We start from the raw sequence: 19,035 nt of genomic DNA on the forward strand, positions 1-19,035 counted from the left end.
TGCCGGACGTCGACCTAATGGCGTCCCGGCACAACAACAAGGTCCCGGCATTCATGGCGAGGTCGCGCGATCAAAGAGCTCTGGCGGCAGACGCATTAGTTCAAGATTGGTCGCAGTTCCGGCTCCCATACGTCTTCCCACCTCTGGCACTCTTGCCCAGAGTGTTACGCAAGATCAGATCCGATTGCAGCCGCGTCATACTCGTCGCCCCAGACTGGCCGAGGAGATCGTGGTATCCGGATCTGTGGCATCTCACGGTCGGTCGACCGTGGTCACTGCCAGACCGACCAGACTTACTGTCCCAAGGGCCGTTTTTCCATCAGAATTCTGCGGCCCTGAACCTGACTGTGTGGCCATTGAGTACTGGATCCTAGCGTCTGCAGGATTATCCCAAGGAGTTGTAGCCACAATGAGACAGGCTAGAAAGTCGACTTCTGCTAAGATCTACCACAGAACGTGGAAGATTTTCTTATCCTGGTGTTCCGCTCAGGGAGTGTCTCCCTGGCCATTTGCATTGCCCACTTTTCTTTCTTTCCTGCAATCGGGGTTAGAAAAGGGCTTGTCGCTCAGCTCCCTTAAAGGGCAAGTATCGGCACTATCCGTGTTTTTTCAGAAGCGTCTAGCACGTCTTCCTAAGGTGCGCACGTTCCTGCAGGGGGTCTGTCATATTGTGCCCCCGTACAAGCGGCCGTTAGATCCATGGGATCTGAACAGGGTTCTAGTTGCTCTCCAGAAGCCGCCTTTCGAGCCTCTGAAGGAAGTTTCCTTTTCTCGCCTGTCACAGAAAGTGGCGTTTCTTGTTGCGATCACATCGCTTCGGCGAGTGTCGGAGCTGGCAGCTCTGTCATCCAAGGCTCCCTTCCTGGTGTTCCACCAGGACAAGGTAGTGCTGCGCCCCATTCCGGAGTTTCTCCCTAAGGTCGTATCCTCGTTTCATCTTAATCAGGATATATCCTTGCCTTCCTTTTGTCCTCAGCCGGTTCACCGGTATGAGAAAGACTTACGTTTGCTAGATCTGGTGAGAGCACTCAGAATCTATATTTCTCGCACGGCGCCTATCCGCCGTTCAGATGCACTTTTTGTCCTTGTCGCTGGCCAGCGCAAGGGGTCGCAGGCTTCTAAAGCCACCCTGGCTCGATGGATCAAAGAACCAATTCTGGAAGCCTACCGTTCTGCTGGGCTTCCGGTTCCTTCAGGGCTGAAAGCCCACTCAACCAGAGCTGTGGGTGCGTCCTGGGCTTTGCGACACCAGGCTTCGGCTCAACAGGTGTGCCAGGCAGCTACCTGGTCGAGTCTGCACACTTTCACCAAACATTATCAGGTGCATACCTATGCTTCGGCGGATGCCAGCTTAGGTAGAAGAGTCCTGCAGGCGGCAGTGACATCCCCGTAGGGGAGGGCTGTTTTGCAGCTCTAACATGAGGTATCTCTTTACCCACCCAGGGACAGCTTTTGGACGTCCCAATCGTCTGGGTCTCCCAATAGAGCGCTGAAGAAGAAGGGAATTTTGTTACTTACCGTAAATTCCTTTTCTTCTAGCTCTTATTGGGAGACCCAGCACCCGCCCTGTTGTCCTTCGGGATTTTTTTGTTGTTTGCGGGTACACATGTTGTTCATGTTGAACGGTTTTTCAGTTCTCCGACGTTATTCGGAGTTAATTTGTTTAAACCAGTTATTGGCTTCCTCCTTCTTGCTTTGGCACTAAAACTGGAGAACCCGTGATACCACGGGGGGGTATAGCCAGAAGGGGAGGGGCCTTGCACTTTTTAGTGTAGTGCTTTGTGTGGCCTCCGGAGGGCAGTAGCTATACCCCAATCGTCTGGGTCTCCCAATAAGAGCTAGAAGAAAAGGAATTTACGGTAAGTAACAAAATTCCCTTCTTTGTCCTCATCCGGTTCACCGGTATGAGAAAGACTTACGTTTGCTAGATCTGGTGAGAGCACTCAGAATCTATATTTCCCGCACGGCGCCCATGCGCCGTTCCGATGCACTTTTTGTCCTTGTCGCTGGTCCGCGCAAGGGGTTGCAGGCTTCTAAAGCCACCCTGGCTCGATGGATCAAAGAACCAATTCTAGAGGCCTACCGTTCTGCGGGGCTTCCGGTTCCTTCAGGGCTAAAAGCCCACTCAACCAGAACCGTGGGTGCGTCCTGGGCATTACGACACCAGGCTTCGGCTCAACAGGTGTGCCAGGCAGCTACCTGGTCGAGTCTGCACACTTTCACCAAACATTATCAGGTGCATACCTATGCTTCGGCGGATGCCAGCTTAGGTAGAAGAGTCCTGCAGGCGGCAGTGACATCCCCGTAGGGGAGGGCTGTTTTGCAGCTCTAACGTGAGGTATCTCTTTACCCACCCAGGGACAGCTTTTGGACGTCCCAATCGTCTGGGTCTCCCAATAGAGCGACGAAGAAGGGAATTTTGTTACTTACCGTAAATTCCTTTTCTTCTAGCTCTTATTGGGAGACCCAGCACCCGCCCTGTTGTCCTTCGGGATTTTTTTGTTGTTTGCGGGTACACATGTTGTTCATGTTGAACGGTTTTTCAGTTCTCCGACGTTATTCGGAGTTAATTTGTTTAAACCAGTTATTGGCTTCCTCCTTCTTGCTTTGGCACTAAAACTGGAGAACCCGTGATACCACGGGGGGGTATAGCCAGAAGGGGAGGGGCCTTGCACTTTTTAGTGTAGTGCTTTGTGTGGCCTCCGGAGGGCAGTAGCTATACCCCAATCGTCTGGGTCTCCCAATAAGAGCTAGAAGAAAAGGAATTTACGGTAAGTAACAAAATTCCCTTCTTCACCGCAGTTGGAATTTGTGGTACAACATTGGGCAGAATGAATGGTGTCATTCAAAAAGTACAACTCCTCTTGCAAAAAAAACAAGCCCCATATGGCTGTATTGATGGAAAAATAAAGTTATGGCTTTTGGAAGAAGGGGAGGAAAAGAAAATGGAAAATCACTGGTTGTTGAAGGGGTTAATAATTCTATGATCTGCATTTATTTTGAGCAATGGGTTTGCTTTTTAAGGTTTTCGTTTTTTTTTGTTTTTTTTTTTATTTCCTCACCTATTTTTTAGTCACAGCATCTTTTCCATCCGGATTCTTCATCTACAAGGCAGCAATGATTTCACACCAAAGATTAGTGAGTAAGTACCTTGATGTTTAACTCGATCATTACACGTTTTATGAAATGCAACTTGGGGATTAGAATATTTTTCTTTTATTTTATTTATTTATTTTTTTTATTGATTTGGTTAATTGACCTGTTTTTTTTATTTTTCCTTTTAATAAAGATTAACATTCTGTGACTTGGCTGGATCTGAACGATGCAAAGATCAAAGAAGTGGGGATCGGCTAAAGGAAGCTACAAATATTAATACATCGCTTCATACTCTGGGCCGCTGCATTGCTGCACTAAGACAAAATCAGCAGAACAAGTGAGATGACCTTGTGATATGTTAGCGGATTCTTCAATTCATACAAACTTTGTTAAAATTCCATTTACTGTTTTGTTAAATGGAGCCTGTCTGCTCCCAAACTGTGTGTTTTGTTTTTTTATTTTTTTGTTTTTTGTTTTCTTTGTCGCTCCATTGGGAGACCCAGACAATTGGGTGTATAGGCTATGCCTCCGGAGGCCGCACAAAGTATTACACTAAAAGTGTAAAGCCCCTCCCCTTCTGCCTATACACCCCCCGTGCTCCCACGGGCTCCTCAGTTTTTTGCTTTGTGCGAAGGAGGCAGACATGCACACATAGCTCCACAGCTTGTCAGCAGCAGCTGCTGACTATGTCGGATGGAAGAAAAGAGGGCCCATAACAGGGCCCCCAGCATGCTCCCTTCTCACCCCACTCTTGTCGGCGGTGTTGTTAAGGTTGAGGTATCCATTGCGGGTACGGAGGCTGGAGCCCACATGCTGTTTTCCTTCCCCATCCCCCCTAGGGCTCTGGGTGAAGTGGGATCCTAATCGGTCTCCAGGCACTGAGACCGTGCTCCATCCACAGCTCCTGAGGACTCTGCTGGATAGGAGCCGAGTATCGTTCAGGGACATGGCCCTGCTACTTTGAGGTACTCTGTGTCCCCGTGGGGACCGCGCACAGCAACACTCCAGCATTGCTGGGCGTGCTAGTGCACCGGGGACCGCGGCGCTGACCGCGTTTGTGCCATTACACACTGCAGCGTCGCTGAGTGTGTTAGTGTATGGGGACTACCGCGCTGACCGCCGCTGCCATTGTTATCACTTCGGCGCGGCTGGGACTGTTAGTGCGCCGGGGACTTCCGCGCCGACCGCGCTTATACGGCGGCCGCGCTTATAACTCGAGTCCCCGGCTTTTGCGGCCTAGTCTCTTTTTCCTCCCGCCCCCAGGCCTGCCAGTCAGGGGAAGGGCGGGACGCTGTACAGGACGGCAGCACTGAGGGCTGGAGCATGCTTTGCATACTCCACCCCCCTCACTGTGCACAGTGGGGCACCAGTTCCCGCACTTTCTGGGTAACGCCCACGGCTCCCTCCTCTCCTCAGGACGCCGGCAGCCATTCCTGTCAGCTCCTCTGACGCTGCAGAGGGGAGACAAGCTCTGGGAGACCCAGGCAGGGATTCTGGTGGCCACATAACCGCTTTAAGCGGGCGGTAAGCAGCACCTGAGGTGCTGGCCCCACTTGTGCAGAAGTGTAGTTATAGATTATATGTTTATAGGCTATACTTTACACTGTATGCTGCACGGTTGATTCTGGCTATACCCTATTGTGTTGCTCAGGGGAGACAACAGCATGGCGCCCACAAGAAGCAGGGGTGCCAAAACACAGGCTTACTATGCTGCCTGCGCCGCATGTACGACCTCGCTACCGGCAGGTTCCACTGACCCTCATTGTGTGCACTGCTCGGCCCCTGTGGCACTTACTCAGCCGGAGCCTCTGCTAAGGGGGGCCCAGGGGGAACCACCTGCTAACACTGTCCAGGCGACAGGGACGGAGTTTACAGTTTTTACTGAAAGACTTTCTGAGACTATGGCTAAGATTCTAGAAGCCTTGCAGTCCAGACCGGTATCTCAGACCATGGCCACTGTGGAATCATTGCCCCCTGGTTCCCCTCAGTTGGAACAACAATGTTCCCCCGGGGTGTCTCATAGATCCCAGGGTGAGGTCTCTGACACGGACCGCAGCCCCAGACCGCGTAAGCGAGCTCGCTGGGAAATCCCCTCGACCTCATCACATTGTTCAGGGTCTCAGAGGGAGGACTCTCTGTATGATGAAGCGGGGGTAGCTGATCAGGATTCTGATCCTGAGGCCGCTCTCAACCTTGATACTCCTGATGGTGACGCCATAGTGAATGATCTTATCGCGTCCATAAATCAAATGTTGGATATTTCTCCCTCGGCTCCTCCAGTGGAGGAGTCAGCCTCTCAGCAGGAGAAATTCCGCTTCAGGTTCCCCAAGCGTACAACGAGTATGTTTCTGGATCACTCCGACTTCAGAGAGGCAGTCCAGAAACACAGAGTTTGTCCAGATAAGCGTTTTTCCAAGCGCCTTAAGGATACACGTTATCCCTTCCCCCCCTGACGTGGTCAAGGGCTGGACTCAGTGTCCCAAGGTGGATCCTCCAATCTCCAGACTGGCGGCTAGATCCATAGTTGCAGTTGAAGATGGGGCTTCACTCAAAGATGCCACTGACAGACAGATGGAGCTCTGGTTGAAATCCATCTATGAAGCTATCGGCGCGTCTTTTGCTCCAGCATTCGCAGCCGTATGGGCACTCCAAGCTATTTCAGCGGGTCAAGCGCAAATTGACGCACTCACACGTACGTCTGCGCCGCAAGTGGCGTCCATATCTTCTCAAACGTCGGCATTTGCGTCCTACGCTATTAATGCTGTCCTGGACTCTGCGAGCCGTACGGCGGTTGCAGCCGACAATTCGGTGGCAATCCGCAGGGCCTTGTGGCTACGGGAATGGAAGGCAGATTCGGCTTCCAAAAAGTGCTTAACCGGTTTGCCATTTTCTGGCGACCGTTTGTTTGGTGAGAGGCTGGATGAAATCATCAAACAATCCAAGGGAAAGGAAACATCCTTACCCCAGGCCAAACCAAAATTACCCCAACAGAGGAGGGGACAGTCGAGGTTTCGGTCCTTTCGGGGTACGGGCAGGTCCCAATTCTCCTCGTCCAAAAGGCCTCAGAAGGATCAGAGGAACTCCGATCTATGGCGGTCTAAGTCACGCCCTAAAAAGACCGCCGGAGGTGCCGCTACCAAGGCGGCTTCCTCATGACTTACGGCCTCCTCACACCGCATCCTCGGTCGGTGGCAGGCTCTCCCGCTTTTCCGACATTTGGCTGCCACAGGTAAAAGACCGTTGGGTGAGAGACATTCTGTCTCACGGTTACAAGATAGAGTTCACCTCTCGTCCCCCGACTCGATTCTTCAGGTCATCCCCGCCTCCCAAGCGAGCCGAGGCTCTTCTGCAGGCGCTGGGCACTCTGAAGGCGGAAGGAGTGGTGGTCCCTGTTCCTCTTCAGCAACAGAGCCACGGTTTTTACTCCAACTTGTTTGTGGTCCCAAAGAAGGACGGGTCTTTCCGCCCGGTCCTGGACCTGAAACTGCTCAACAAACACGTAAAAACCCGACGGTTCAGGATGGAATCCCTCCGCTCCGTCATCGCCTCAATGTCCCAAGGAGATTTCCTTGCATCGATCGATATCAAAGATGCTTATCTCCACGTACCGATTGCTCCAGAGCATCAGCGCTTCCTGCGCTTCGCCATAGGAGACGAACACCTTCAGTTCGTGGCACTGCCGTTCGGCCTGGCGACAGCCCCACGGGTTTTCACCAAGGTCATGGCTGCAGTAGTTGCGGTCCTCCACTCTCAGGGTCACTCGGTGATCCCTTACTTAGACGATCTGCTGGTCAAGGCTCCCTCTCAAGAGGCATGCCAGCACAGCCTCACCGCTACTCTGGAGACTCTCCAGAGTTTCGGGTGGATCATCAATTTTCCAAAGTCAAATCTCACCGGCCCAATCGCTGACATATCTTGGCATGGAGTTTCATACCCTCTCAGCGATAGTGAAGCTTCCGCTGAACAAGCAGCGTTCACTACAGACGGGGGTGCAATCTCTCCTTCAAGGTCAGTCACACCCCTTGAGGCGCCTCATGCACTTCCTGGGGAAGATGGTGGCAGCAATGGAGGCAGTCCCTTTCGCGCAGTTTCACCTGCGTCCTCTTCAATGGGACATCCTACGCAAATGGGACAGGAAGCCGACGTCCCTCGACAGGAATGTCTCCCTCTCTCAGGCAACCAAAGCTTCCCTTCGGTGGTGGCTTCTTCCCACTTCATTATCGAAGGGGAAATCCTTCCTACCCCCATCCTGGGCGGTGGTCACGACGGACGCGAGTCTGTCAGGGTGGGGAGCAGTCTTTCTCCACCACAGGGCTCAGGGTGCGTGGACCCAGCAATAGTCCTCACTTCAGATCAATGTTCTGGAGATCAGGGCAGTGTATCTTGCCCTGAAGGCGTTCCAGCAGTGGCTGGAAGGCAAGCAGATCCGAATTCAGTCGGACAACTCCACCGCGGTGGCTTACATCAACCACCAAGGAGGGACACGCAGTCGGCAAGCCTTTCAGGAAGTCCGGCGGATTTTGATGTGGGTGGAAGCCACGGCCTCCACCATCTCCGCAGTTCACATCCCAGGCGTGGAAAACTGGGAAGCAGATTTTCTCAGTCGCCAGGGCATGGACGCAGGGGAATGGTCCCTTCACCCGGACGTGTTTCAGGAGATCTGTTGCCGCTGGGGGATGCCGGACGTCGACCTAATGGCGTCCCGGCACAACAACAAGGTCACGGCATTCATGGCACGTTCTCACGATCACAGAGCTCTGGCGGCAGACGCCTTAGTTCAAGATTGGTCGCAGTTTCAACTCCCTTATGTGTTTCCTCCGCTGGCACTATTGCCCAGAGTGTTACGCAAGATCAGGGCCGACTGCCGCCGCGCCATCCTCGTTGCTCCAGACTGGCCGAGGAGGTCGTGGTACCCGGATCTGTGGCATCTCACGGTCGGCCAACCGTGGGCACTGCCAGACCGACCAGACTTGCTGTCTCAAGGGCCGTTTTTCCATCTGAATTCTGCGGCCCTCAACCTGACTGTGTGGCCATCGAGTCCTGGATCTTAGCGTCTTCAGGATTATCTCAAGAGGTCATTGCCACTATGAGACAGGCCAGGAAACCAACGTCCGCCAAGATCTACCACAGGACGTGGAAAATATTCCTGTCGTGGTGCTCTGCTGGGGGTTTTTCTCCCTGGCCATTTGCATTGCCCACTTTTCTGTCCTTTCTTCAGTCCGGATTGGAAAAGGGTTTGTCACTCGGCTCCCTTAAGGGACAAGTCTCTGCGCTCTCTGTGTTTTTTCAGAAGCGCCTGGCCAGACTTCCACAGGTACGCACGTTCCTGCAGGGGGTTTATCACATCGTCCCTCCTTACAAACGTCCGTTGGAACCCTGGGATCTGAACAGGGTGCTGATGGTTCTTCAGAAACCACCGTTCGAGCCAATGAGGGATATTTCTCTCGCACGCCTTTCGTAGAAAGTGGTTTTCCTAGTAGCAGTCACTTCACTTCGGAGAGTGTCTGAGCTGGCAGCTCTGTCATGCAAAGCCCCCTTCCTGGTGTTTCACCAGGACAAGGTGGTTCTGCGTCCGGTTCCGGAATTTCTCCCTAAGGTGGTATCCCCCTTTCATCTCAATCAGGATATCTCCTTACCCTCTTTTTGTCCTCATCCAGTTCACCAATGTGAAAGGGATTTGCACTTGTTAGATCTGGTGAGAGCACTCAGACTCTACATTTCTCGTACGGCGCCCCTGCGCCGCTCGGATGCACTCTTTGTCCTTGTCGCTGGCCAGCGTAAAGGGTCACAGGCTTCCAAATCAACCCTGGCTCGGTGGATCAAGGAACCAATTCTCGAAGCTTACCGTTCTGCTGGGCTTCCGGTTCCCTCAGGGCTGAAGGCCCATTCTACCAGAGCCGTGGGTGCGTCCTGGGCTTTGCGGCACCAGGCTACGGCTCAGCAGGTGTGTCAGGCGGCTACCTGGTCGAGCCTGCACACTTTCACGAAACACTATCAGGTGCATACCTATGCTTCGGCAGATGCCAGCCTAGGTAGGCGAGTCCTTCAGGCGGCGGTTGCCCACCTGTAGGACGGAGCCGTTCCGGCTCTATTATGAGGTATTATTTACCCACCCAGGGACTGCTTTTGGACGTCCCAATTGTCTGGGTCTCCCAATGGAGCGACAAAGAAGAAGGGAATTTTGTTTACTTACCGTAAATTCCTTTTCTTCTAGCTCCAATTGGGAGACCCAGCACCCGCCCCTGTTTTTTTGTGTACACATGTTGTTCATGTTGAATGGTTTCAGTTCTCCGATATTCCTTCGGATTGAATTTACTTTAAACCAGTTTATAATTTTTTTTCCTCCTTCTTGCTTTTGCACCAAAACTGAGGAGCCCGTGGGAGCACGGGGGGTGTATAGGCAGAAGGGGAGGGGCTTTACACTTTTAGTGTAATACTTTGTGCGGCCTCCGGAGGCATAGCCTATACACCCAATTGTCTGGGTCTCCCAATTGGAGCTAGAAGACAAGGAATTTACGGTAAGTAAACAAAATTCCCTTCTTCTCTAAATCAAGATTAATTCCATTGGAACGCCCAAATAGTTACAAAAAGATTTAATAAAAAAATCAATCTTTTATTTAATAGATACACAAACGACAATTAAAAAGGCAGGTCGGTAGTGGTATATTGCAGACTAGTGACATATGGAAATAATGGACGTGACCACTAGAGGAAGATCAAGTTACATTCACTACTGTGTTTCCCCAAAAATAAGTCATGGCCTCATATTATTTTTTTTTTTTTTTTTTTTTTTTATCGAAAAATGGGCTAGGGCTTATTTTCAAGGAAATATGGTAGCTGTGATAGAGAGGGAAAAAAAAGTGTTCACAAATATTTTTTTTTTTTAAGTTACCGCATGGAGAGAGAAGAAATAATTTATTGCATTAAGCACTTTATTACTTGTTAAATCTAAATAACCATCTTGTATCTAAGAAATCTCAACACTTTGGCAAAGGAGAGGTAGTCACTTAATATATAAATGTAAAATTACCAAACCATGTAAAGGCAACAGCACCTCCTGACGCACGTTTCACAGCAGTGTTTCTGCGTCAGGGTGCTGCATGGTTTGCTAATTTTTACATGAAGGGACTACCTCTCCATTGCCACAGTGTTGAGATTGCTTAGATACAAGACTGTTATTTTATATTTAACAAGTGATTATTGCATTAAGCACTTCCTTCTTTCTGCTTGCTGTGAATTAAAAAAAAATAAAAGTAAATAAATAAAAATAGAGAGATATAGAAAAATAATATATACAATCTCTGAACATATGTTCTACATTTTTTTTTTTTCTCTAGATCACAGCTAGTAACAGTCATATATTACTTGAATGTAACTTGATCACCCTCTAATGATCATGTCCATTATTTGATCTGGAAATAAACACTCATTTCTCTAATTGTATGCACTTTGTACATGAATTTATTGTAGTATCTACTGTATATTTTAGAGTAAGGACAGATTTTTGTATGTAGTCCAGCTAGTGGCATAGTACTTTGATACTATTTAATATCACACACATTCACTGCCTGCTATTGTCCCTTATGCCAATTCCATGTGTCACTAGTTCTGCAATTTTCCATTACCTATCCCTCCACCCTTTTATTATTATTATTATTAATAATAATAAATAATTATATATATATATATATATATATATATATATATATATATATATATATATATATATGTGTGTATATATAAAATCATATAATTGTTTTTATTTTTATTAGGTTTTTTTTGTTTTTTTTTTTTGGGATATATAGGATTTGTGCTCAAAAGGGCTCTGTGTAACATATGGGCCACAATTAGTTTTCTGGTTCCATATAAAACTGCCTTGAGATACATTGTTGCACAGTGCTGCCCTTAAGAGGCATGCTTCTCACAGTGCTGTTCTTTTCTCCTAGACTGAGGCAGAACGTGGTTCCATTCAGGGACAGCAAATTAACCCGTGTCTTTCAAGCATTCTTCACGGGGAAGGGAAAATCTTGCATGATTGTGAATATAAATCAATGCTCTTCAACCTATGATGAGACCCTGCATGCTATGAAGTTCTCCGCCATTGCAAGCCAGGTAGATAAGCTTAAGTATATTCTAAGTAAAATCTGCTACTAAAATGTACTTGATACATTTTGTGTTCTAAGCGGAGATATAATTTTTCTTTTTTTTTTTATTTATTATGCCTGATCGCTTTAAACCCTTAAGCCCCCGGGCATTTTGCATTTTTCCTATATTTTGTTGTTTTTTTTTTTTTTTTTTTTTCTTGCAAGAGCCGTAACTTTTTTTTTTTTTTTTTTCGTCAATTTTGCCATATAAGGGCTTGTTTTTTGACGGACGAGTTGTAGTTTTAAATGAAACCATATGTTTTACCATATAGTGTTCTGGAAAACAGCAAAAAAAGTGTGATCGCACAATGGTTTTTGGGATATTTTATTCACCATGTTCACAATATGGTAAAACTGATGTCACTGTCATGCCTGATGTTGGTGCGAGTTTGTAGATACCAAACATGAATAGGTTTACTTGTATCTAAGTGGTTAAAAAAAATTCACAAGCTTGTCCAAAAAAAGTGGCGCATGTTTTGCGCCATTTTTCGAAACCCGTAGCGTTCTCATTTTTCTGTATCTATGGCTCTGTGACAGCTTACTTTTTGCATTTCGAGCTGATGTTTTTAACTACAATTTTTGCGCAGATGCTACGTTTTGATCGCCTATTATTGCATTTTGCACAAAATTTGCGGCAACCAAAAATCGCAATTTTGGCGGTTGGAATTTTTTTTTGCCACTAAGCAGTTTACAGATCAGAATAATTGATTTTATATTTCTTTATCGTTCCTATGGGAGACCCAGACCATGGGTGTTTAGCTTCTGCCTCCGGAGGACACACAAAGTACTACACTTAAAAGTGTAGCTCCTCCCTCTGAGCTTATACACCCCCTGGAGAACCAGATCTAGCCAGTTTATCGCTTTGTGTTCAGGAGGCATACATCCACACATGCATTCTCATCTGATTTTTGGAAAGAGTTTGAAGAAAAGCGGGTCCAAGTCTGGACTCCCGGCATGTCCCTTCTCACCCCATTGTGTCGGCGGTGTTGAGGTTGATTCCAAGGCTGGAGCCTTACATGCCGCGCTCCTTCACCATCCCTCCTGGGCTCTGGCTTGAAGTGGGAGCCAGCACGGTCTCCATGCTTGGCAGGAGACCGGTCTCCATCCGCAGCCCTTCAGGACCCTGCTGGACCGGAGCACTCATTCCCAGGGACTTGGAACCCTGAGTCTCAGCAAGCTAAGTACCTGAGACGTTTATATATTGGCGGTGCCCTGTACTTTATTGTTGTGGGAGAGTGTGCTGATTGTGTTTTATGACATTTCCGGCGGGTTCTCTAGCTGTCGCCTTAGAACCGCGCCGATGGTGCCTGCGCGCCGGCCGCGCCGCTCAAATTTAGGCCCCGGCTTCGCCGGAGGCCTAGTTTCGGTTTCACTGCCCTCGCATGTCACTCATGCAGAGGGACAGGCTCGGCTCCGCCCGGCGGCCGTTCGGCACAGGGAAGGGACACTCCCCACTGCAGTGTGTGTCCTCTCCCCTGTAGGTCTCTATGGCCCTCCAGATCCCGCTCCTCACAAGTCCCGCCCCCTCTCTTCGCTCCGGCGGCCATTTTCTCAGCGTTCTCTCTGCATTGCAGCGCTGGTCTGCAGCATCTCTGCTGAGTTGCTGTGCTTGGGGGTCCGGGCTTCGGGATCTGGAGGGCACACAACACCGCTCCAGCGGTCTGGTAAGCCACAACCGGTCTCCGGTTGTGGACCTCTGATTATACTCTCTGGGGTTCATTCTCTGGCAGAGCCCCCACTTCAGCAGCATGTCTCACACGAGAAGCAAGGCTCCAAAGCTGTATTCAGTATGCACTGCATGTAAGCTCCTGCTGCCTGAACCGAGTATATTCCCACATTGTGAAGCCTGCTCTAACCTGGCGGTGCCTCAGCCTGGAGTCTCACCCCCAGTGGTCTCTCAGGCTGCTCCTGCTCCTGTGACTGAAGCCCCGGCTTGGGTAGAATCCTTTTCTAGGTCTATCTCCCAGTCTTTTGCTGACTCCATGGGACTTCTGTCCAGGACTTTGCTGAACATGCATCAGCCCCTTTCACAGGGTGCCTCTGCTGCTAGGGGTCTCTCAGGACCGGAGTTCACAGAGGATTCATCATCTGGTCCCAGACCCCGTCCTTCTAAGAAGAGACGCAGGGTTCCCTCTCCTTCCTCGTCCCGCGGCTCTGATTCAGGAGCTGACTCGCAGGACGAGGAGGATGCCTTTACGGGGGGCTCGGAGGTTAACTCCATGTACCCCATTGATCTGTCCGAAAGTGACTCAGATGTTAGTGATTTGATTGCGTCCATTAATTATGTACTGGATCTCAATCCGCCAGTATCAGAGGAGCAACCCTCTCTGGCAGAAAAGCACCAATTTACCTCGCCTAAGAGAGTAAAGAGTGTGTTCTTTAACCACTCCAGTTTTCAGGCCGCTGTGACCAAGCCCAGGGCCTGTCCTGACAAACGCTTCCCAAAGCATGTTTCTGATGACCGCTTTCCCTTTCCACCTGAGGTGGTCAAGGAGTGGGCTCATTCCCCAAAGGTAGACCCCCCAGTGTCTAGACTCTCAGCCCGGACCGTTCTATCGGTGGCTGATGGCACCTCTCTTAAGGATTCCACTGACCGCCAGATTGACCTTCTGGCCAAATCCGTATATGAAGCGGCGGGGGCTTCGTTCTCCCCGACTTTTGCAGCAGTGTGGGCTCTCAAAGCCATCTCTGCTTCTCTAGAGGGGATGCATTCCCTCGCCAGGGAATCTATGCCCGAAATGGTTACCTTAACTTCCCAAGCTTCAGCTTTTTCATCCTATGCCATGTCTGCCATGCTGGAGGCTTCTCACCGCACTGCGGTGGCTTCGGCTAATTCCCTCGCTATCCGCAGGATCTTGTGGCTTCGAGAGTGGAAGGCAGATGCTTCTTCAAAGAAGTCCCTTGCTGGACTCCCTTTTGCTGGGTCCCGGCTATTCGATGTACAGCTGGATGAAATTATTAAGGAAGCTACTGGCGGGAAGAGTACTTCCATGCCACAAACCAAAACCAGGAAACCTGTCCAGGGCAGGAATCAGTCGAGGTTTCGTTCCTTTCGTTCCTCCAACTGGTCGTCCACTAACTCAGCCAAGGACCAGAAATCCAACTGGCGCCCAAAAGCGCGTCCACAAAAGACCGCAGGAGGTGCTGCCGCCAAGGCAGCCTCCTCGTGACTATCTGTCCGCACCAGCAACGTCCTTGGTCGGTGGCAGGCTCTCCCACTTTGGCGACGCGTGGTTTCAACACGTCTCCGATCAGTGGGTGAGGGATATCGTCTCCCACGGCTACAGGATAGAATTCTCTTCCAGCCCGCCAAACAGATTTTTTTCTCTCAACTCCCCCCTGCTCCAAGGCCGCCGCCTTCTCTCAGGCCGTGGCATCCTTGCAGGCCAACGGAGTAATTGTACCGGTTCCCGCCCGGGAACGGTTCAGAGGTTTCTACTCAAATCTCTTCCTAGTTCCCAAAAAGGACGGTTCCTTCCAGCCCATCCTGGATCTCAAGCTTCTCAACAAGCATGTTCAGGTGCGGCATTTTCGCATGGAGTCTCTGCGATCAGTCATTGCCTCAATGACCCAAGGGGATTTCCTGGCATCCATCGACATCAGAGATGCCTATCTGCATGTGCCAATTGCAGAGAGAGAGGGGAGCTAGCACGATCTGAAAATGGCATGCATCATATAAAAAGTGCAAATTCACAGATTTATTCCAACTGTACTGTAATATAAATGAGATTTTTAGCAAATAATTGATCAATTCTTTGAGCCACCCCTGCCAACGTCACGGCAAATCTCAATAGGGGGGTCCTACTCTATATTCTGTATTTCATGTGCCATGCGGCCTCCTAGATAAAGTTAAAAGCAGAACCATAATGGAGCACACATACCTGTAACCTGTATATATTGCAGTTTCACACCAGCGTTGGCTACGTTTTGCAATCGGAGAGGAACATTTCCAATTCGTGGCTCTCCCCTTCGGGTTGGCCACAGCTCCTCGGGTATTCACCAAGGTCATGGCAGCAGTGATTGCGGTCCTGCACCTACAGGGGTTGGCAATGATCCCTTACCTGGACGACCTTCTAGTCAAGGCTTCATCCAGCGTGAATTGTCAGCGGAGTGTCTCGCTCACTCTCGCCACTCTAGCCCAATTCGGGTGGCTTGTCAATCTTCCCAAATCCACTCTGACTCCGACCCAGAGTCTCACGTACCTAGGGATGCAGTTCGAGACTTTGCCGGCACTTGTGAAGTTGCCCTTAATCAAACAGCAGTCCCTCCAACTGGCGGTGCGCTCTCTGCTGAGGCCCCGCCGTTATTCCCTCAGGCACCTGATGCAGGTGCTGGGTCAAATGGTGGCGTCAATGGAGGCTGTTCCTCTTGCCCAGTTCCATCTGCGTCCCCTGCAGCTGGACATTCTCCGCTGTTGGGACAAGCGGCCTTCCTCCTTGCACAGGTTAGTGGCTCTGTCGCCACAGACCAGGAGCTCTCTTCAGTGGTGGCTTCGGCCCCTCTCTCTGTCCCAGGGGTGCTCCTTTCTGGCCCCGTCCTGGGTGATCCTCACCACGGATGCCAGTCTATCCGGCTGGGGAGCGGTATGTCTCCACCACCGAGCGCAGGGCACTTGGACTCCGTCCGAGTCAGCCCTTTCGATCAGTGTGCTGGAAACCAGAGCCGTGCTTCTGGCTCTCCTAGCTTTTCACCACCTATTGGCGGGCAAGCACATCAGAGTCCAGTCAGACAACGCGACAGCGGTTGCCTACATCAATCACCAAGGCGGGACACGCAGCCGCCTGGCAATGTTGGAGGTACAACGCATCCTTCAATGGGCAGAGGACTCCAAGTCCACCATATCCGCAGTCCACATCCCAGGCGTGGAAAACTGGGAGGCAGATTATCTCAGCCGTCAAACCGTGGACAGTGGCGAGTGGTCCCTGCACCCGGCAGTTTTTCAGTCAATTTGCCGCAAATGGGGCACTCCGGACGTGGACCTAATGTTCCCGTTTACGTGACTCGCTCCCACGATCCTCAGGCATTCGCCGCGGACGCTCTGGTTCAAGACTGGTCCCAGTTTTGTCTTTCCAACGTGTTTCCCCCTCTAGCTCTCTTGCCCAGAGTCCTGCGCAAGATCAGAATGGAGGGCCGTCGAGTCATCCTCATTGCTCCGGACTGGCCCAGGCGAGCTTGGTACCCAGACCTGCTCCTTCTGTCCGTAGAGGTGCTGTGGCATCTTCCGGACCTTCCAGACCTTCTCTCACAAGGTCCGTTTTTCCGCCTGAATTCTGCGGCTCTCAAATTGACGGCGTGGCTCTTGAGTCCTGGATCTTGACGGCTTCTGGTATCCCTCCTGAAGTCATCTCCACTATGACTCGGGCCCGTAAGTCTTCCTCCGCCAAGATCTATCACAGAACTTGGAAAATTTTCCTGTCCTGGTGTCGCTCTTCCGGCCATCCTCCTTGGCCATTTTCCTTGCCGACCTTTCTGTCCTTTCTACAGTCCGGTCTGCAGCTGGGACTGTCCCTCAACTCTCTCAAGGGACAAGTCTCAGCTCTGTCAGTGCTGTTCCAGCGGCGTCTCGCTCGGCTGGCTCAGGTCCGCACCTTCATGCAGGGCGCGTCTCACATCATTCCGCCTTACCGGCGGCCCTTGGATCCCTGGGACCTCAATTTGGTTCTCACGGTTTTGCAGAACCCCCTTTGAGCCTCTTAGGGAGGTTTCTTTGTTTCATCTTTCACAGAAAGTGGTCTTTCTAGTGGCCATAACTTCCTCAGGAGAGTCTCCGATTTGGTTGCGCTCTCTTCGGAGTCACCTTTTTTTGTTTTTCATCAAGACAAGGTGGTTCTCCGTCCGACTCCGGACTTTCTTCCTAAGGTGGTCTCTCCTTTCCACCTTAACCGGGACATTACCCTACCTTCCTTTTTGTCCGGCTCCTGTTCATCGCTTTGAAAAAGCGCTGCATACTCTGGATCTGGTGCGTGCTCTCCGGATCTATCTGTCTCGCACCGCTGCTCTTAGGCGGTGCACTTCTCTTTTTGTGCTAACCACAGGTCGGCGCAAGGGCCTCTCTGCTTCTAAGCCGACCTTAGCCCGTTGGATTAGGTCGACCATTTCGGACGCCTACCAGTGTTGTTCTCAGGTGCCTCCCCCGCCGGGGATCAAGGCACACTCGACCAGAGCTGTCGGTGCCTCTTGGGCTTTCAGGCACCAGGCTACAGCTCAACAAGTCTGTCAGGCTGCCACTTGGACTAGCCTGCATACCTTTTCAAAGCACTACCAAGTGCATGCTCATGCTTCGGCAGATGCAAGATTGGGCAGACGCATCCTTCAGGCGGCTGTCGCCCATTTGTGAAGTTAGATTCTGCCTACTTCTTAGTTTTTCTGTTTATTTCCCACCCATGGACTGCTTTGAGACGTCCCATGGTCTGGGTCTCACATAGGAACGATAAAGAAAAAGAGAATTTTGTTTACTTACCGTAAATTCTTTTTCTTATAGTTCCGTATTGGGAGACCCAGCTCCCTCCCTGTTGCCTGTTGGTAATTTCTAATTTCTTGTTCCGCGTGTTTTCACCGGCTGTTGTTGTTGAGTCTCCGGTTGTTCCGGTTTTTGCTCTGTTTTTACTTGTGGGTGGCTATTCTCCTTCAGCTTTTGCACTAAACTGGCTATATCTGGTTCTCCAGGGGGTGTATAAGCTCAGAGGGAGGAGCTACACTTTTTAGTGTAGTACTTTGTGTGTCCTCCGAGGCATAAGCTAAACACCCATGGTCTGGGTCTCCCAATACGGAACTATAAGAAAAATAATTTACGGTAAGTAAACAAAATTCTCTTTTTTGATCGGGCATTTCTGAATGCGGCGATACCAAATATGTATTTTTTTTTTTTTTTTACTTTTTTTTAACCCTTTAATTTTTAATGGGACGAAAGGGGGGATGATTTGAACTTTTAGGGTTTTTTATTTTTTTTAAAAAAAAAAGTTTTTCTCTTGTCAATAATAAAAAAAAAAAAAAAAAATCATCAGCGACATCTCAGAATTTATCAGTAAGGACTTGGATGCAAGCCCTCCACCATTCCTGAAATAAAGGGACGGACTTGTTCAGTTGAAAGATCTAAGTGTTCCGCTGTGATCTAGTGTTGAGTGCCGGGGTTAGATGAAGATGCGCTCAGTTTTGTAAGATTCTGTTATATAAGGGGTGCTGAGATCTTCTTCCTCTTGTTTCCGTGATTGGTGGATCCTTACTAGTCAGAACGTTTTAAGTTTTATGGAACTGTAGTTATTCTTTAAAAATAACATCAAATCTTCAGGCTAGATCATTGATACAGATTCTTGGCTCCCCTACTGATGGGCTATCTAAAGGGTTTACAATAGATCAATAAGCTCTATATTCTCCATTATTTAGCAGGCACAGATCTGTACATTTAATACTGCCTATGCATGGTATTAAAGCTTAGAACAGCTTTGTACCATTCAAGTGACCGATAATGCCAGACATAGCTGTTACTAAAAGTACAAATTGGTATCTACTGTGGACGAAAGTCCGTTTTCTCCAATATTGACTGCTAATCCTGAGGATATCTAACACGGTGTTTGCTTTATCAGCTTGTCCAAGCCCCACCTGTGAAAATGAATCTTCCAACCATTCAGTCCCTTATCAAGGAGAGTAGTATTCTGGCAAATCGCAGTTACACAGATGATGAAGGTGCTGAAGAGGAATCTGATGAAGACAACAGTGAATCCGATATCACGACCTTTAATAGAGAAGTTGGTGCCATTCTCGAATTTAACGCACTGAAGACCTATTTATTTGGCTT

The 19,035-nt window shown here is 49.7% G+C and overlaps 1 protein-coding gene across 3 annotated transcripts in view; it reads left to right on the forward strand.

Annotated features, from left to right (window-relative positions):
* KIF20A (kinesin family member 20A) overlaps nucleotides 1-19,035 on the forward strand; it is a 129,150-nt gene that overhangs the window by 85,341 nt on the left and 24,774 nt on the right. For all 3 annotated transcript variants that reach the window (XM_075344667.1, XM_075344668.1, XM_075344669.1), the window contains exons 10-13: nucleotides 3,074-3,142; nucleotides 3,290-3,433; nucleotides 11,043-11,208; nucleotides 18,824-18,985. In XM_075344667.1, the coding sequence (XP_075200782.1) occupies nucleotides 3,074-3,142; nucleotides 3,290-3,433; nucleotides 11,043-11,208; nucleotides 18,824-18,985 (541 nt within the window). The remainder of the gene's footprint in view (nucleotides 1-3,073; nucleotides 3,143-3,289; nucleotides 3,434-11,042; nucleotides 11,209-18,823; nucleotides 18,986-19,035) is intronic.

Source organism: Anomaloglossus baeobatrachus, chromosome 4, assembly GCF_048569485.1.
Source record: "Anomaloglossus baeobatrachus isolate aAnoBae1 chromosome 4, aAnoBae1.hap1, whole genome shotgun sequence".
NCBI classification, from domain to species: Eukaryota; Metazoa; Chordata; class Amphibia; order Anura; family Aromobatidae; genus Anomaloglossus; species Anomaloglossus baeobatrachus.